This window comes from Sinohyriopsis cumingii, chromosome 13, assembly GCF_028554795.1.
Source record: "Sinohyriopsis cumingii isolate HCF-2022 chromosome 13, ASM2855479v2, whole genome shotgun sequence".
Taxonomy (NCBI): domain Eukaryota; kingdom Metazoa; phylum Mollusca; class Bivalvia; order Unionida; family Unionidae; genus Sinohyriopsis; species Sinohyriopsis cumingii.
The window spans coordinates 69,740,002-69,755,634 of record NC_142973.1 but is presented as its reverse complement, the minus strand read 5'-3'; the positions used below and the strand labels follow the sequence as shown (position 1 = coordinate 69,755,634).

The window sequence follows — 15,633 nt, the reverse complement described above, 5'->3', positions numbered from 1 at the left end:
ATTCAGGCTACCTCTTGCTTTTGCTTGACAGTATTGCTATAAACATAAATTTCTATGAATAGAGATTTTCCTTTGTCATTTAGAGAAACACTTAGCTGTTGTAATGGAAATCAATCTTTACCCATGAAATTGAATAGTTTACCCCCTCCCCCAACTTCTTCCAGGCAGTGTATACACACTTGTTAAATTGTTCATCTCATGTGCATTACAAAGTCAGTATCCATGACCTGCATAAATTTTCCATCTTCAAGCCAAAATATAAATTTCTGTTTAGAAACTCCCATTTTCAGATTTATGCATTTTTGACAGTAAAAAATAAGACCATTTAGAAAAGTTGAGTAGATGTTTTTGGAAAATTCAGTGTTTCATAATTTAATCTGAGTGTATTACCAAGTATTTGCGTTGAAATGGAATATTTTGTGCACATTTCTATTTGGATTAAATTGGAATTGAACAAACAAAACTTCTGGATCTTATGATGAAATTATTATTGAAATTATTATTGTGAATAAAATGAAATTTGCTACTGAGTACATGCATTCTGTTGCCAATTTAGTTATACATGTGTATGTATGTACCAGTGAAGGGTTCGCATAAAACCAGAAAGAAAAAAAAATTAAATATGTAATAACTGTTTCAAGTATTTCTTGTTTTATATGTATCAAGATGATGCACATGCTATATAGTTTCTTTAGTTAACTGATTTGGTTGGAAATTGGACAGCACACTTACACTGCATGTTGACCTTGACCATCAAGCTGAATTTCAGTGGATATTAATGCTAAATGTTCAGTGCTTCATCTTCACACAATAAAAGGTCTGTTAACCGTATTGTTACAAATGTTGTCATGGAAACACAACATTCATTAAAAAAAAAGAAAATAAACATGTATGTAGAAGATTTATGTCTTTGTTACACCTCCATGCAGTAACTGTAAATGTTTTTTGAAGGCTACTATTGCAACTATGGCATCACAGAAAAACCTAAAACAAGAGGAAAAGAATGCAGAATTGTTCATAGAAAGTTTCTCAGGGGTCATACTGGACTTAGAACTTTTGGACAGAGTGACTTTTCCTTCTAGTCTAAATAAGGTTAAGTGATCGGGATAACAGGGAAAAGTGAGACTGAGGTCAGATTTTGTAATGGTAAAGTTCATCAAAAACTAAGTATTACACATGCTTTAAAAGTTAAATTGTTACAGATTACTCCCAAAAATGTTTGTTATACATTATTGAAGTATTAAAAACTTGTCCTAAAATGGTGTTAATAGCATTAAACAGTACCCTCAAAAACATTACTATTCCTGACAAGAGGTAGCAGATACTCATCAAAGGCAAATAAACTCATCCAACAAAGTCTTCAAGTAAAATATTTAATAAATTAATTAATATTTTCAAAGTTTTTGGTCTCAAAACATCCTTAATATAAAGCATTTGGTTCTTGGATTGAAAAAGCTTCTGATTTCACTTTTAGCTAAATGTTTCACGTTAGTATCATTTACAGTAAAAATCGTATGAGGTAACAGGCACTACTAAATTAATGCAGTAGTTGATTTTAAAACACAAGTGTTTTAAGACAAAAAACGTAAGTTTTATAATTAAAAATATTTTGGGCAGAATGACTTAGAGTGTAATTGTGAAAATTGAGATGTAGGAAATGATTCCTGCCCAGTTTTAAGTCAACATTACTTTCCTTTCGTGCTGAAGCAAAATTTCATCGACAGGGGAAGCTGTTGAGCCTTAATCATCCTCTGGTGTGACCCTGGTTTAAATTGTGTCATTTTGAAGCTGACATGAACTGAAATAATCTTCTAATGTAACATTTAAAAAATATTTTTACAGATATTTTTATTCATTGTGTAAGGTATGAAATATTTGAATTTGTTTTTTTGTTTGTTTTTATTTAAACGAGAAACCTGTTACCAGAAAAAAATTAAGGGCAAGTAAGGTATCAATCATGCTTTACTATACAATCCTACCCATTTATGTCGACATCCTTGGGCCCGAGGAAATTTTGTCGACATAGGCAGATGTCGAGATAAGTGTTGAGAGGGTGGTCTGAAAAAAGATACAAGTTAAATTCGTCAGTAAGGGGCCTGTCGTCAGTGAGTAGCATTTACACTTTGAGAAAACAAACAATGGAAATTTTGAGTACATGAAGACAAAACCAGTGTGAAATAAACTTGTATATTGACAAATTACATATCGTTTACCTTTGTGTAATAAAATCCACAATAAAAGTATGCATCAGTTACATCATGATATGAAAAACATTCACTACGATATTCAATGTCGGCATTAGCACATGGTTGCATAGTTGTTATTTACATGCTTCAAGCACATGTACTTAAATTAGCCTAGATTTTGGTCAGTCTGTTCCCATTTTATTGAGGCTACCAAGGGGATGGGGCTGTTCACAGGAAAATAAAAACCTGTCAACAAATTGGTTTAAACAGTACATGTATTTAGTTACAGAAGTCATCGTGAAAAGTACATAAAAGCGAACAATAGATATGCAGCTGATATGATTAATGAAGGCGTAATATTGTATACATTGACATATGCTAAATAAAGTTAAAAAGGAATCTTTCATAGCACAATAAACTTGTTTTAATCACCGATCACTTTGGAAAATGCAAGAATTGATCAGATTTCATAGCTTTTAAGTCGCCACAAGAAGCCAACTTTATAGGACCAAACAAAAGCCTGTTTTTTTTTTATCCGAACGTGACATTAAAGCCTGGTGGCAAGATCAACTAATTGTTGAATAAAGTATGGGTCGGAACTGGCAGCAAGTCGACATAAATGATTAGAAAACAAAGGATTTGTTGAAGCTGGAACCAAGGGCTTCTGTCGACATGTACGTTTATTAAAATTTTGGTAGTAATAGTAGACCAAGAGACCGGGACTTTTCTTTTTTGTCGAAATAGGCAGCTTGTCAAGATAAATGACATTGATATAAGTGGGTAGGACTGTATCTTCGCTTAATAGGAGTGATTATATATGACTTGGCTATTGTCTCTGTTGCAGTTCTTTTGAAGGAGGCAAATCTGATGGAGTTGCAGATAAGAGACATGACACAAGGTAATAAAAGCTGCTAGAAGTCAGGGGTGTGGGTGGAGGTATTGAGGAACACTTTGGAGTTTTGAATCTTGATTGAGCTTCATTAACAGTGTAGTAATGTTTGAAAATATGTTAGCATGCATGTGATACTACCCAGATCATAAGGGAGATCCCTTGCTGCAGCCTTAAAGTGTAGCAAAAAAGAAAAAGAATGGAAAATATCCCTTACTGCTTGCCAAGAATTTCTTTATGGCATGTATTCAGTAGACTCACATTTGTTCAAAATCTCCGATAATCTGAAGATCCAACATTATCCAAACTATTCATCTGTTCCTGTTTATATACTTTTTACATTGATTATATGAATACACCCCTTTAATCAAAATAATTCGGCATTCTAAAATCCTTTAATCTTTTTGAAATCCAAAGTGTGAAAACCATCGTGAGTGGCATGTTTGATATCTTGAATCATTTTACCTGTCAGTCCAAACTAAGCATTGATTAATTGAAAAATGGGTCATGTTTATTGTTTGTTGCAAACACAGCAACTCACATTTTGATGACTATGTTATTAATTCAGTTATTGGCAGTAATTTTTATGTAACATAAAAGAAACTTGGAAAGTCAAATCTACCATTTGAAACCTACAATCGACTATACATGTATTTTTAAAAAAATGTATAGGAAGTCACTTTGCTTACTACATTGTATATGAATCACCAAGCCATGAAAACAAGAAGAGGTGTGATGTGAAAGATGGAGCTGAAATGTATAGAAACCAAATACAACACCATTCTTGAAGTAGAACAGGGAGCTGAAATGTTTAGAAACCAAATAGAGCATCAAACTTTACATAGAACAAGGGCTGAAAAGCAAATCTGAGATCGCCAAGCAGTACACTGTTCCAGTAAACAAGCTTTAACATGGTTGAAAAACAATGAAATGATTAAATATGGCTGTGTGAAGTTGGGCCAAAACATAAGACAATGAAATCCAGGGCCTTTGATGAGGTTGAAGAGGCAAATCTGAAGTAATTTAATGCCACTAGAGACCAGAACATCACCATCTCAGGGTCTGTGCTTTTATGAAAAGCTGAACATTTCTCTCAAAAACTTTTAATTCCTACATTTATTGCATCCCATGGCTGGCTTGACCATTTCCAGGAGAGACATGGCATCTCCATCATGAAAGTTTGCAATGAAGAGAACTCTGTGAACACCAATTCACAATCCATGTCCAAATGGCTCAACAGACATGCTTACTGCTGGAAAGATAAAATGCAAATGACATCTACAACAGCAACAAAATCTGGATCTACTACAAGCTTGTGTGTGATTTGGATTTTTAACATAGCTTTAACGAGTCATATCGCTATGATGTTTACAGTGTGGCAGTTTATAGATAGAGGATCTCAAATGCGTAATTATTTAATAGTGAATTTATGAAACAAGTTGAATAATGTCCTGCTTTTGCTAGCCATGACTCACAAAAGCTGGTCATTATTCAACAAGTTTCATAAATTTGATATTAAATCATAACCCATTTGAGATTCTTTTTATCACATAGTTTTTATTTCAGTGGAAATTATTTTGATGGAAGGAAGAACAAGTTATTTTGTTCATTTTGACACGCTACACCTTTCATTTGTCGTGCACAAAAAATATTCCCAACCAAAGTTGAACTAGTATTGAATTTTAAAAGTAGATTATACTTTTCTTACAAGCTATAAATCCAAGAACAAGCATCCTTTTGAAAAAGCAGGGGCCCCGAGTGGCCGAGTGGTCTAAAGCGCTCTCCGTTACAGATCACTGCCATCTCACCTCTGTCTGCATGGGTTCAAGTCTTTTATTCGGCCAATGTGGGTATGTGAGAAAGCTTGCCAGTAGCTTCTCGTGGGTCGGTGGTTCTTCCCGAGGTTTTCCCAGGTTCTTCCTCCACCATTAATACTGGCCGCCATGCATAGCCTATCATTATGCTGATAAATGGCGTTAAACCCTACAACAACAACAGCCTTTTGAATAAGCAAAATATTATACAAAGACAAGATCATTTTTTAACACAGAATGTCTAGTGTATGTGGTATTGCATTGTTTGATGCACTACCCATACAGTTGACGAACCATGGTTACGTAACCTTAAGGTGTCACTTTCACAACTAAACATTATATTGATAATGCAGTATTCATGTGAAAAAAAGATTTACTGGATGCAGAAATTCCTATATTTACAGTAATGTATTTGTGACCAGATATTTGCAGTGTTTGATTTGAAACAGTAGACTACAGAATATGTAAACAAAATTTCATTTTTATTCGGAATTGCATCACATATTTACTGTGTAAATATGCAGTAGTTGGACAAACTTCTGTCATGTTGGAGACTGGTTTATGTCCACATTCTTCAGTGAACAGAGGTGAGTTTATTTTCTTCTGTAAGTTAACATTTAAACTATGCTTGTATATAGGGTGGATTATATGCTACAGATATATACCGCCTTCCTCAACCCCCACAACACACAAGCAATACCCGTAGTTTTACTTCTTCTTGTTGTTTTTGTCTTGTGGTTTTAGCCATTTTTCATGTTATGATATGTTATACATGACATAACAAACCCCTGTGGGGGTTAATTAGCTGTATTGAAACAGACAAAACCATTTTTTCCCCAATAATTCCAGAAGGCAGGATTTAAAAAGTTTTCCATTGATGGAAGCCAGTCAGTAAAGAGAACACTGCAGAATAATTTCATGGGCTTATTGGACCAATCAAAATCACATAAAGTGATATTTTAATGTGTGGTAATATAAAAAGTATGACGCTGCACATACTATAGGAAAACTATACCTACTAAGTGATAATGATGTCAAGCACTAGGACATCATGCTGCAGACATGTCCCACCCAGTCACATTATCCTGACACCAGGCTGACCAGACATGTCCCACCCAAATCACATTATCCTGACACCAGGCTGACCAGTCCTAACACTAACCTGTTAATACTGAGCACCAAGCGAGGTAGCTGCTAGTACCATTTTTATAAGTCTTTGGTATGACTTGGGGGGGATTCAAACCTGCAGCCTCCTGATTTTGAGGCAAATGCTCAAACCACTTAGGCCACTGGAGTGGTACAAGTTTCTACCTGACAAGAAGCTCAAATTTTGTTAATTGATATGACGGAAAGCTCAGTAAGTACACATAACAGCAGTTGTTTGTGTGAAATGTCTGGAAATGACAAATTACCACTACTGATCATAGGAAAGTCTCAGTGGCCTTGATTCTTTAAGAATATTAAATCACTCCCAGCTGATTTCCTTACCAACAAAAGTCATGGATGACAGATTTTCAAGATCTGTATTACGAAACTTGATGACAGAATGATGTGACAGAGATGATCCATAATATTTGTGTTTGCTCATCCAAAAATTAAGGATCTGAAAGTGATCAGGTTGGTATTCCTCCCACCAAACACTAGCAGTAAAATTAAATCAATGGACCAGCGTATCATACAGAGTCTGAAACTGATTATTTTGTGCTACCTGAAAGTCCTGGGGGAAAAGAACAGCAACAGTCTCTTACATTATTGTATGCGCTGAGTCTTCTTCATCTGGAGTAGTCAAAAATGACAGCAACAACTATATAAACCTGCTACAAGCATATAGGGTTTGTGGACACTTTATCAGGTGGTGAAGTTAGTATGAAGACCCAGATGATGATGTACCACTATCCCATTTTGTACTTCTCACAGAGGATGCACACATAATGGACCATTTTCGTACAATTGATCAACACAATAAAGTCAAATTCCGGTGATGAAAATTGGATAATAATAACGATTTTGCTGAGAACCAGACCAACATGGCCATGATCGGGAACACTTCAAACACGTGACTTTCTATGCTCATATTTGAGATTGTGGAAAAATAAGTGAGCTCTTGACAGGACTTAGCAAAGCTATAGGGTATTTGATGATTGATAGTTTCAGTAGAAAATGTGCAAATCAAACTGTGCTGACAAGTTTTTTTAAGGGTATTGTTTAAAAACAGTGAATATCATGTGAAAAATAAACTAACTGATCCATTGACTCCACAGATCTAAAATTTGTTTGATGTTGATCATTTTCATGCATATTGTAAAGATCATGACAGTATTAAGTTTGTCTTTGTGTTACGCCATGCAGGTTATTATAATGATGACAATGATAATATTCTGTATTGGTTTTGTGTTTGTTTTATGAAAAGGCTTCCTAGGTATGTAGTAAAGAAACAGAATACAAGAATACCTAAAATGGTACATTGTTTTATTTTTGTGGAATATGCATGTACATAAAGTACAGGTTTCATCTTCGGAGATGTTAAAATTTTCAATAAAATAAAACTAAGAAGAAATAAAATAAACAGCATATTCAACTTTATGTACACTATGACCATCAGATATTTAAACTTCATTATTATCTGAAGTTGTCTTTTAGTCGCCCAGATTTTGGATGATTGAGAGTCTACTCTTTTTATTTTGGCAGATTTCCTGGCAATGAAGATCTAAATCTTTAATGACTGTTCTAGATGTATTACATGCTAGTGTTATTCTTTTTAGCACCTGGCATGTTCATTAATATTGGGATCATGCATGTTGAGTTTTTTCTTTTCTTTTGCTAAATCCTCAAGGAATATTATGCCAGAAAAGGCATGCATGATTGCTATTCTTACATAAAAACAAAAAAGGAAACTTTAAAATATTTAGATATAATTTAATTTTTCCCTGTGAAAGTGCCAATCCTTTATTGTCTTTTCACATAATCCATTTCTGGAGTGGCAAATGCTTCCAGTTAACCAATCATTGGATCTACATCTCACAAGAAAGACAGCTTCTATGATTTTTAGAGCAGTAACCTCTTTAGTGAATTGTTCAAAATATTGTGTGTCATTTCTGAGAGACCACTCAGTGGCCTAAGTGGTTAGAGTGTCCACCTCAGATGTGGGAGGTTGCAGGTTTAAACCCCAGCTGAGTCATACCAGAGACTTAATAAAATAATTCTTACAGCTACCTTGCTTAGCGCTTATCATTAGGAGGTCAGTGTTGGCCTGGTGTCAGGATAATGTGACTGGGTGGGACATGATGCTACATGTCTGCAGCATGATGCCACTGTGTTAGACCACTATAAACTGCCATACTGCAGACATTTTAGCAATATGACTAAAATTGTTAAGTTCGTTAAAAATCCAAATCACGAACTGAGCAATAAATCAACTACCAGATGTTTGGATATGTAAGAGATTACATTACTGAGATTCCAAACCATATTTTGATTGATACACAAATGAACATACACACTTGATGCTGTGGAGCAGACAAGTTGAAAAATCCACTTTGTCTGTATTTTCATTTCTATTGCTCTGAATGAATTAAATGTATTAGTGCAAAAGAACATGTCTTATTTGTTCACTTAGAAAATTTATCTCTTCTTTACAACTGGAGAATCTTTTAGGATTGCATCTTTTCAGTCGGTACATCGTTTGAATCAAAGAACCATTTGTTTTGGGTACAGGCCAAAATCAGTGTTAGCATACCATTACACCAGAGTATCAATGGTGCAAATAAGCCAGTGTTGATACATGGATACTGTCACATTGATAAACATTGTCCAGCAATGCTCAGTGCACTGTTTTATGTAATAGTATGTGTAAAGGTATTATTTTTGCATAGATTTTGTTCTTTGAGTGAGTGTGAGTGGTGTGATGTTAATCAGCAGAAATTACATGGTAGGTCTGTAATTAGACATAACCTTGAATGATATTTACTATACATTTTTGTGACTTCTTATGTGAGGTGAATTTGCTGTCACATCAGGTTTTTTATATTGCATTTGGGTCTATTAGACCTGTTATTTATGTGGATATGTGAAAGCCCAGCAAGATCAGTTCAGGATGTTTACAAAATTTGATCAGGAGATTTCACTTCAAATAAGGAGATTTTTTCATCAACCCAATTTTTTGTATTTTAAAGAATGAAAATGGCAATTCAGCTTATTTCTATTTACATCCTATAACAGACATGGAGAAGCAGAATTTTTGTTTAAACATACCAGCATCAGTATTTGTTCTCAGAAAAGCATATTTCCACATTTCCACTGTTCTCAGTAAACACCGTTGTTAGTAAAAGCATGTTTCACCTCTCCAGTCTTCATTAAATGCATATAATCACATCTCCACTGTCCTTAGTAAAAGCACATGTCTACTTTGATCCTGACAGGACACTTGAACTAATGTCCTTTCTGTCATTTAAGGTCAGTCATTGATTCACTCCCCTTCCCAACTTCCATCATTGTTTCGGAATTGGATCAGTACTTACAGCTGTTGGGTTTGAAATGAGAAAATTAGGTTTTTGACTGGTAATAACTTTTATTCCTTGAAACGAAAGATTTTACAGCAGGAAACTGACTTCGTATATGAAAAACAAAACAAGCACATTTCAAACTACCTTAATAACTTGGAAAATTTTGGTAACTGCTGATTTGTTTATAAATCTTGCACTTAGAGTTGTGAGGACAGATTGAAGATATAGTCAGCTTTATATAGCAGTAGAGACTGATAGACATCAATGGTTCTGTTGACAGTCTCTAGATTCAATGCACATAGCTGACAATTCCAAACCCATGACTAAAACTTTTAGAATGATATTGTAATACAGTCCACATTTTGTATGTATATTATGTAGATAGATGTGTACATTTGTAATGCCTTTGAACTCCTATACCACTAGAGGTAGATATATAAACATTTGCTCAATGATTTCTTATGGGTGTAGATTGTGACAACACCTTGGTATTTAGATCTTATTGATGTGGTGGGGCTCATTAGGTAGGGTTAATTGTACATCCATTAAAAAAAACATCTGGAGTTGGCTGTTTCATTTCAGAGTATTGGCATATGTGATTGTTGTGACCCAAGTGTCAGCATGTCTGACTGGAACCCATGGGTCATGTTTCATTGAACCCCGGGGTCATTCTCCATTGAACCCCTGGTCATGCTCCATAGAACTGCTGGGTCATGCTCCATAGCATTTCTGTACCCAAGGGACTTAATCTCTGTGTCATAACAGGAAATTAGTATGATCCCTTACCTGATAACCTCATACACCACTCCCTCGATAACTCACTCCCTGACAACTTGCAAACCCGCTTATAAATGGGGTCAGGCGTGGCTCCCATTTTTTTAACCAAAAAATACAAAAAAATGCATCCATGTTTGTTGAACTTGAAGAAAATTGTGATCAAAATTGGTAGCTAAAATGCTGATATATCGCTCATTTTACACTCGTTTTATGGTCAAAAAAGTTACATAAGACCTGAAATTTTAATCAACATTACGAAATTATCAACTTTTAATAAGAAATCATATAATTTATTATATTTTCTTTCCAGATGACATTCTTATTGAATCGTAACTAAAGATATTCAATGAAAATGTCACGCCTAGTGTTGGCAGTACATTAATATTTAAATGCCCTAATTGAACAATACAAAAATTTAGTTTCTCACAAAATAAATGTCGCTAGTTTTTTGATAAAAATGGAATCATGTTTGGTGGTGTATCAACAGTTTGTCTAGTTCCCTGCTACATTGACTCCCTACTTGGCACTATACTATTAAATACCACTCCGGGAACCAGACTAATCAACAAAACAAAAATCAGTCATGTAATACACAGATGTTTTCGTGTACACGTGTTGAAATCAGTCGGATCAGTGTTAATGATCTTTCACATGTACATTTTGAAGTTAAATGTAAGTTATACAGAATCACAAACAGCTTCATTAGAAACAGTGCGTTATTAGCAATTATTGTCAGTGTGATTGTAAAACAAGGATTCAGTCATTAAACAGCCAAGTTTCCTACTTCCCCCCCACTCCCCGCAGTTTTCTCAAAGTCTAACGGATTTTTGGGAGATCCCTCGGTAACTAGGACCCTCGCTTATAGTGCTATCTCTGTTTGTGGACCATGTTGTGCAGGAGTTATCTAGGAAGAGGTGTGTATACTTCCTGGTCATAAAAAGAAAAATTTATACACGTAATCAAGATTTATCCCAGGTTCCATCTATACCCCAAGGAACTTGGCCCCTGGGTCATAACTTTGAAAATTATTGAGATCTGCACCCAATGACCATACATAACATTTACTGTGCAAAAAGTATAATTCTATGCACGTAATCAACATTGAGCTTGAGGAACTATCCCATGATCATAGTATGGAACTGGTTTGATCCTTCCTTATAATCATGCATGTAAATACTGGGCATGAAAATAGAAATGCATATACCCAACTTAAATTTGACCTCAGATGTTCAAACATCTGGATGGAAGTTAAAGTGGAGATGCATGTCACGAGCTATACAAATTGGACAATTCTATGGGATTATTTTGTTGTAGCATTCGTTTATATCCATCTTATAATCTATGCATACGTGTGTGTGTGTGAGTGAACTAGTTTGCTGTCATTTCAACCGTTTCCTTTATGTGATTTTCATTATCCTGTTTTAATCATGTATACAAGCACTATGACTGTTAAGGTGCAGAGTATGTTTTACATGGGTGATAACAAATCTGTACTCAGTGAAATTTTCTTTTACCTGTCCTGGCTTTAAGTCATCAAATTTAAACAAAATCTGCATGCATCAATACATGATAAAGAATTATTAAAACATGAGATCTCCTAATTAAGTTGAGTGATGTTGGTTTTAGACCACTTAAGTTTGAAAAAATGGAATGAGGAACCCAGTTTTGAAAAACTTCACTCTACACAAGTCAACAGTCTATTTTGGAAATGTAGATGTCAGTTTAAATTGATTGTTTTGGCTAGAATAGGTAAAATTAGCGCCATTAGTAAAGGTTTCTGTCTTATCAAAAGTATGTAGCCTTAAGTATTTAGAAGAGCAGTAAGTCTGTGTACAATTACATAATGGATACACTTCAGGAAGCTGCGTCTACGTCCTGCTTTCTATTGCAGGAAAAGAACTAGTGATGATAGAGAAATTGGAAAGTTGGTTTTAAGACGGGACTCATCCCGGTCAGGAGATGGTGACCATTGTGAATGGTAAAATCACTCAATATTGTATACAGGGATGTTCCACATGATGCTTTATTTTTATTGCATCAGCCCATCTTGGTGTTATGCTGTAAATACTCTAGCAAATGGTGCCAACCACTTAAGTGGGAATACAATCCAGGCTCATTTATCCAATGTTCATTCATTCAGCTGTAGCTTGGATAGGATGTCACTGCAAAATACATGTATATTGTGCATTATCCAAAATTGTTATCCAACAGTTCAGTTAACTTATTTTTCCAATGGGCACTGTTTGCATGGGATTAAATAGATTGGTCTGGACAGTTCAACCTTGATTATCTTAACTTTTCAGGGAATGATACAAATCTAGTGGGGTTAAATGAGTTTGTAGTTGGACAGTTTGGAAACAGTTTATATGGATATTACTAGATGAAGAACATACCATAGTTTGGTTCAGAAGAAAAGAGATCCATAATTTGTATTGTTCAGTATAATGAAGGGTCTAATGTATTCCCTTCCCAGATTGATGTACTCTCATGTCAGATGCCTGGAGACAAACAATGGAAAAATGATCAAATGTCCCTGTATGCAGTATATGTTGTTATGAAGCTATATTAAAAGCACTGTACTATTATTGCTTTATATGTATGAATGAGTCCCACAGTATGATCTTTTGTAACCCATACCTGTACATCTCTTAGTCAAGTCACTCATATTAGCAATGCTATGTATTTTGTTGTTGAGTTAGTGAAATCCCACATTGCAACAGAAGACATTTCTTGTCATGTGAGTGAAACTCAGTGTTTCAACTGCACAATTGTGTCATGTAAGTGGTTGACCTATTTCATTAGTTACCAGATTATTTCTTCTCACAATTGACAGAATTTGTGTACAGTTGGATTTTTAAACATTGTTTTTGGAAGTCCATCATCTGAGGTTTATTATTCTTTTCTGTATAAAAAAAACAACCTTTACTATGGAAGCGGTCTCCATTGGAGTATTTGTAAATTTTAGCAACCTTGTATTGTTCCTATACATTCGAAAGAAAACGAGGGAGTGGTGGACTACCTTATTTCTCCAATGATATACCCATGCTCAAAAGCCAGCTAAACCAAATTTGATTAACTTGTAACAGATAGGGCAGTGGTTAAAAATTCACCAACCTGCTGGTGGTTAAAAATTCACCAACCTGCTTCAAAATGGTTATTGAAAATTTCCAGTTATTGAGTAAATTTGGCACTCAGTTGCCTGGTCTTTCCAGTGTTTAGTTTAATGTAAAGGATAGATTTTCAAAAATATTGTCAATCTTGTTTGTCAATTCTACCTCCTACCAGAAGTTTGTTTTATATTTGTTTTGATCAAGTTCATACAAAAGAGTCACAGGTTTCACACCTGCCCAGGCAGGTTGTCTTCCCGGGGTGTCTTTGGGAAAGACATGGTATGATATAGACACCAATGTGTTAAAAATTACAGCAAAACTTACAAACAAGCATATACAAGTGCTTAGCTCTCACCCTTCAATACTAACAAATGCTTACCAGACAGAGAGCAGGCTTGTCTCAGTTTTTTTATTAATTACAACTGGTGTTAGATGGGTTACAATAAGTTCTGAAAAACAATCTTCCACTTAGTCTTAGGTCATTATCATTGTCAAAATTTATATTTCTATGAAATATTTCTTTAATAGCCCCTTGGGTAATAGTTCATTCGTGAAGAGTAAAATCTTTTTACATGTTGTACTTGCCTGTCTGGGCAATTGGACTTTTGGAGTTTTCAACCACTATTGGCATGCTGTTCCAAATTAAGCCCAATCGAACTTCTGATTTTGGGGTGAACAAAAGTGAATGCAAACATTTATAATTTTGTACAAATAAACAATTTGTTTCTGTATCTTAAAGCAACATGAAAATCATTCTTCATTCAAAAACTACTTACAGATATTGTTTCTTAAAGTGATCTCTCTAAGATATGATAAGGTAAGGTAAGATTTATTTAACGATTTATTTAACATCGGCATGTTTTAAAACAACTATTCAACATAAGCTCTAATGAGCTTTATACCGACATAAAACAAATACGACATTACAACAAGCATGATTAGCAAGTCATCCAGACACATCATAGCACATAAATTCAGAATTGGTCAAAAAGTGAATTTATTACCAAGGTTAAATTAAGAAACATAATTTAGGAATATAATTTTTGTAATTATTATTATTAATGAGAATTTAAATTTAAAATTCAGAAACAGCTAATTAGGACTGAAAAAGCATGCTGTGATGGACTTAGAAAGAAAGGATCTAACAGTATGGCACTTGATTAGTACATAAGACAAGGACAGATAAACAAATGCTACAAACATTTGCTGTCATCATGGGAGGGAGAGTATTTACAGATATTTTATTTACAGTCTTTACCATTCCAGGATAGAATTAAAGATCTAAGTGAGTTAAAATGTGATTGTTCTCTAAAGTGATCAGGTGACTTATTCCATAGCCAAATGTTGATGTTTTTATTCTTGGGACTTCTAAAAAAAATTAATATCTAAAATTATATTTAATGTGTTTAAAACATATTAAATCATCCAAACATGGAGCAAGCTTATTCATTATTTTGAAAGGCTCTAGAGCTATAATCCAAAGTCAATGCACATTTAGAGTTGACATTCTTGCTATAAGTTAAAGTTATGATAGCTAAAATCATCATACACAAATCTTGGAGCACACTTTTGTATTTTTTCAAGTTTAGTAATGTGATGAAATCAGTAAGTTACTCATTCAGATTCATTTCAAAACCTGCCGACTGTTGAGCATTTCTAAAATGTGAAGGAAACACTCCTTTGTCACGCTTAGAGCAGAACATTAATGTGTTGGCGATACAGTATTTCCTTGTCCCTGTTCATTGCCAGTTAAAGTTATAGATCATTTCCATATTATTAAATAACTCGCAATTGTGAAACAAGAATTATATTCCAAATTCCTGCAATTTCAAAATGAGAACAAATGCACATGAACTGAGTGTATTTTGTAATGCTTAATTATTATTTATATATTTCTCTTGTGAAATCAATGACTACTGCTAGTGTAGGTACATATTTCTGGACTAACCACAACGAAGGATCAGACACCACTTTCCAGACCATGGCTTTCAAATCTGAAATGAGTTTTCTTTATCAAAAAATGTTATAAAAAGTTACATGCTTGCTGAATGTGTTATGATGAAGATATTTCACTAAAAAGCTCTCACTTTTTCTATAACATAATGAATAGTTAAAGACAGTATACCCAATAGTGATGATCTGGCTCAGATATGACATTGCCATATCTGAGAATTAGCCCATCCACAACTTTGACTGGCAATTATTTAGGCTGGCCCCCTGGTCTTATCATCGGAGTAATATGGTATGTGATAATGCATGCTGTGTTTGCATGTATTAGTTTATTGTGTATGTGTAGTGCCAACCAATTCCTTTTACACTTCAGATTTTTGGTTGTGTTTGGAATGTTCCATGATT

At 34.5% G+C, this 15,633-nt stretch overlaps 1 protein-coding gene across 4 annotated transcripts in view; it reads left to right on the top strand.

Annotated features, from left to right (window-relative positions):
- Positions 1-15,633, top strand: part of LOC149785794 (histone-lysine N-methyltransferase SETDB1-like) — a 194,039-nt gene that overhangs the window by 133,394 nt on the left and 45,012 nt on the right. For 2 of the 4 annotated variants that reach the window (XR_016425452.1, XM_089979716.1), the window contains exons 25-26: positions 3,031-3,084; positions 12,060-12,146. The exons of 1 other annotated variant lie outside the window; for it this stretch is intronic. Coding sequence is in view for 1 of the 3 variants with exons in the window: in XM_089979716.1 (XP_089835842.1) it covers positions 3,031-3,084; positions 12,060-12,146 (141 nt within the window). In the remaining 2 variants the exon portion in view is untranslated. The remainder of the gene's footprint in view (positions 1-3,030; positions 3,085-12,059; positions 12,147-15,633) is intronic. One more of the 4 variants, XR_016425453.1, reaches the window with a different exon arrangement.